This window comes from Penaeus monodon, chromosome 11 (assembly GCF_015228065.2).
Source record: "Penaeus monodon isolate SGIC_2016 chromosome 11, NSTDA_Pmon_1, whole genome shotgun sequence".
In the NCBI taxonomy this organism is placed as follows: Eukaryota; Metazoa; Arthropoda; class Malacostraca; order Decapoda; family Penaeidae; genus Penaeus; species Penaeus monodon.
In genome coordinates, this window is record NC_051396.1 from 30,442,841 (window position 1) to 30,445,340 (window position 2,500).

The 2,500-nt window shown below is 38.3% G+C and overlaps 1 protein-coding gene across 1 annotated transcript in view; it reads right to left on the reverse strand.

Annotated features, from left to right (window-relative positions):
* The window catches only part of LOC119578898 (agrin-like), a 54,885-nt gene that overhangs the window by 51,968 nt on the left and 417 nt on the right, over window positions 1-2,500 (reverse strand). The window contains exon 1 of the mRNA XM_037926564.1: window positions 2,226-2,500. This exon is cut by the window's right edge and continues 417 nt beyond it. Within this exon, the coding sequence (XP_037782492.1) occupies window positions 2,226-2,262 (37 nt within the window). The 5' untranslated portion in view covers window positions 2,263-2,500. The remainder of the gene's footprint in view (window positions 1-2,225) is intronic.

The window sequence follows — 2,500 nt, forward strand, 5'->3', positions numbered from 1 at the left end:
CTCTTCCTTCTCCCTACCCCCACCCCCTCCCTATCTTCTTCCTAACCCCCTCCCCCTCCCCCACCCCTCCCTAGCTTCCCGCCCCCCCTCCCTCCCCCTCCCTCTCTTCCTTCCGCCCCCCCCTCAGCAGGGCGAGTACCCAGCGGAAACAAGCGGTAAGCAGACGTCAGGCTTCAGTGAACCTCTTCTGCTCCGGCTCGCAGATGGGTCTCTCCTGCTCCGTGGCCCCCAGTTTCTCCCTCCTCCTTCTTCCTTCTTTCTCTTCTCTCTTCTCTTTTCTTTCTCTCTTGGGTCTCTCTTTCTGATCACTTTTTTCTCTCTTGGGTCTCTCTTTCTGATTCTCGTGTTGTTCTTTTGTTTCTTGTTGTTTCTCTCTTTGTGGTTATTTTTTTCTTTATGTTTTCTCTCTCTGATTCCCTTGTTGTTCTCTTTTCTTTCTTGTTATTTCTCTCTCTCTGATTCTCTTCCTCTTTTCTTATTTTCTTCTGTTTTCTTTTTTCTCTTTTTATTCTCCTATCTGGTTTATTTTTCTCTTCTTATTCTCCTTTCTGGTTTATTTTTCTCTTTTTATTCTCCTTTTAATTCACTTATCTGTTCTCTTTCCTCTTCTTATTGTTTTATTTCTTTAAATTCTTTCTTATATTTTTTCTTCATTCTCTCTTTTTCAGATTTCTCTTCTTTTTCTTTACTCTCATTTCAAACTCCTTCTTGCTTTTACTTTTATTTCCCTTTTCCTTATTTTTTTTTACTTCCTTTCACTTTTTCTTCTCTCTTCTTACTCCTTTTCTTCTCCTCTTGCGTCTTTCTCTTTGTCTTTATTTTCTTACATTTTCCTCCTCCTCTACTCTTCTCTTTCTTTTGCTTCTCTCTTTTCCTTCTTCCATATGTTTCTTCTCTTCATTTTCGTTTTTCCTTATATCTCCATTCTTATATTTTTTTCATGATTTTCCTTCTCTCCCTCTTCTTTTTCCTCCTCCTTCTCTCTTCTCACCTCCTCTGCCTCGCTTTTCATCTCCTCCAATCATTTCGCCTTTTCTCTTCCTTCCTCTCCTCTTTCCTTAACTCCATTTTCATATCATATAAAAAACGGATAATTACGATAAATAATAACAATAAAAATAGAGATAATTGTCATACAAAGTGAGAGAGAAAAACCGAAGTAATCAAAACCAAATCGTCAACCATTCTCTCTCTCTCTCACGGTATAATCTGACTTGCGATTGGAGCTGGGGATTGGCCACTGGATAAACAAAGTGGTTAGGGTGATTCTGACGATCAGGGTGGATCACCGTGGCTAGGGATTCGATCGTAAACCCTTTTGCCCTTGAGAACACGATTGGCTTTTGTCAGGCTGTGTCCACAAGGGTTGTTTTATGGATATTTTTGTTGTTGTTGTTGTTGTTTCTGGTGTTGTTGTCTTTGTATTTTTTACGTATTTTCATTTTGTGCGGTGTGTGTATTTCGTTATTGTTAATGCTGTGGTGTGTGTGTGTGTGTGTGTGTGTGTGTGTGTGTGTGTGTGTGTGCGTGTGGAGATGAGGGTGTAGATGTAGATGTGTTTTGTTTGTTTGTTGCATGTTTTTCTTTTGTTATATGTGTTTATTTGTGCCTTTTTCTGAGTGTGTTTTTTCTATCTTCATGTTAACGTATCTGTCGTTCGTTTTTTCTTTAAGTTTCCCTGTCTTTGTTTTACTTTGGCTGTTTTCTTACATATTTCTCTCCCAATCTCACTCTCATTTTTCTCTCTCTCAAACATTAATTTTCTTTCTCTGTCCCTGTCTATCTATCTGTATCTGTTTCACCGTCCGTCTGTCTGCCTGTCTTTTTTTGACACTGGTTATTGCAAAGATATGAAAGCACAACATTTCCTCGATACTAGATAACGGTAGATATGACAGGATACAAACATTAATGAAATACTTTCATGTGATTCAGTCGAATGCTTGTCGAACGGTAATTAAAGAAAACGTTATCACAATTAATAAAAGTTCCCAATCACTACTTTCCTTTTTATCTCTGTGTCTGTTGCTCCCCTCCATTTCTTTCCTTGTTCCAATGGTATTATATTACGCTATCATTTTAGAACGATTGGTGTTTAATAATGGCACATTTTCACTTCTGCACAGATTCTGTAACGTGATTAATGAAACAAGAAAAAAATAACAAATGATAAATCAAATGCAAAGAGAGAAAGAAAGAAAGAAAAAATAACGACGAATACTCACCAAAAAGGAGAAACGGGAGAATCAAAAGGCACTTCATGCTGGATCACTCCTGCGCTGGCGTTGAAGTCTCCGCGGAGCAGCGGCTACCGGCTTTGATAAAAAAGGAACTGGCACTTGTTCTACAACTCGGCAGCCAAATGTCCTAAATTCCTCTCAGTTTATAGGCCATATACTTTCTATGCTAAACTTCCAAAAGATTTATACAAGTTCGAAGTCTTGAGATAGAAAAAAATATATAAGGGCTTTCAAAGATTGTTAAAAAAAAAAAGATTGTC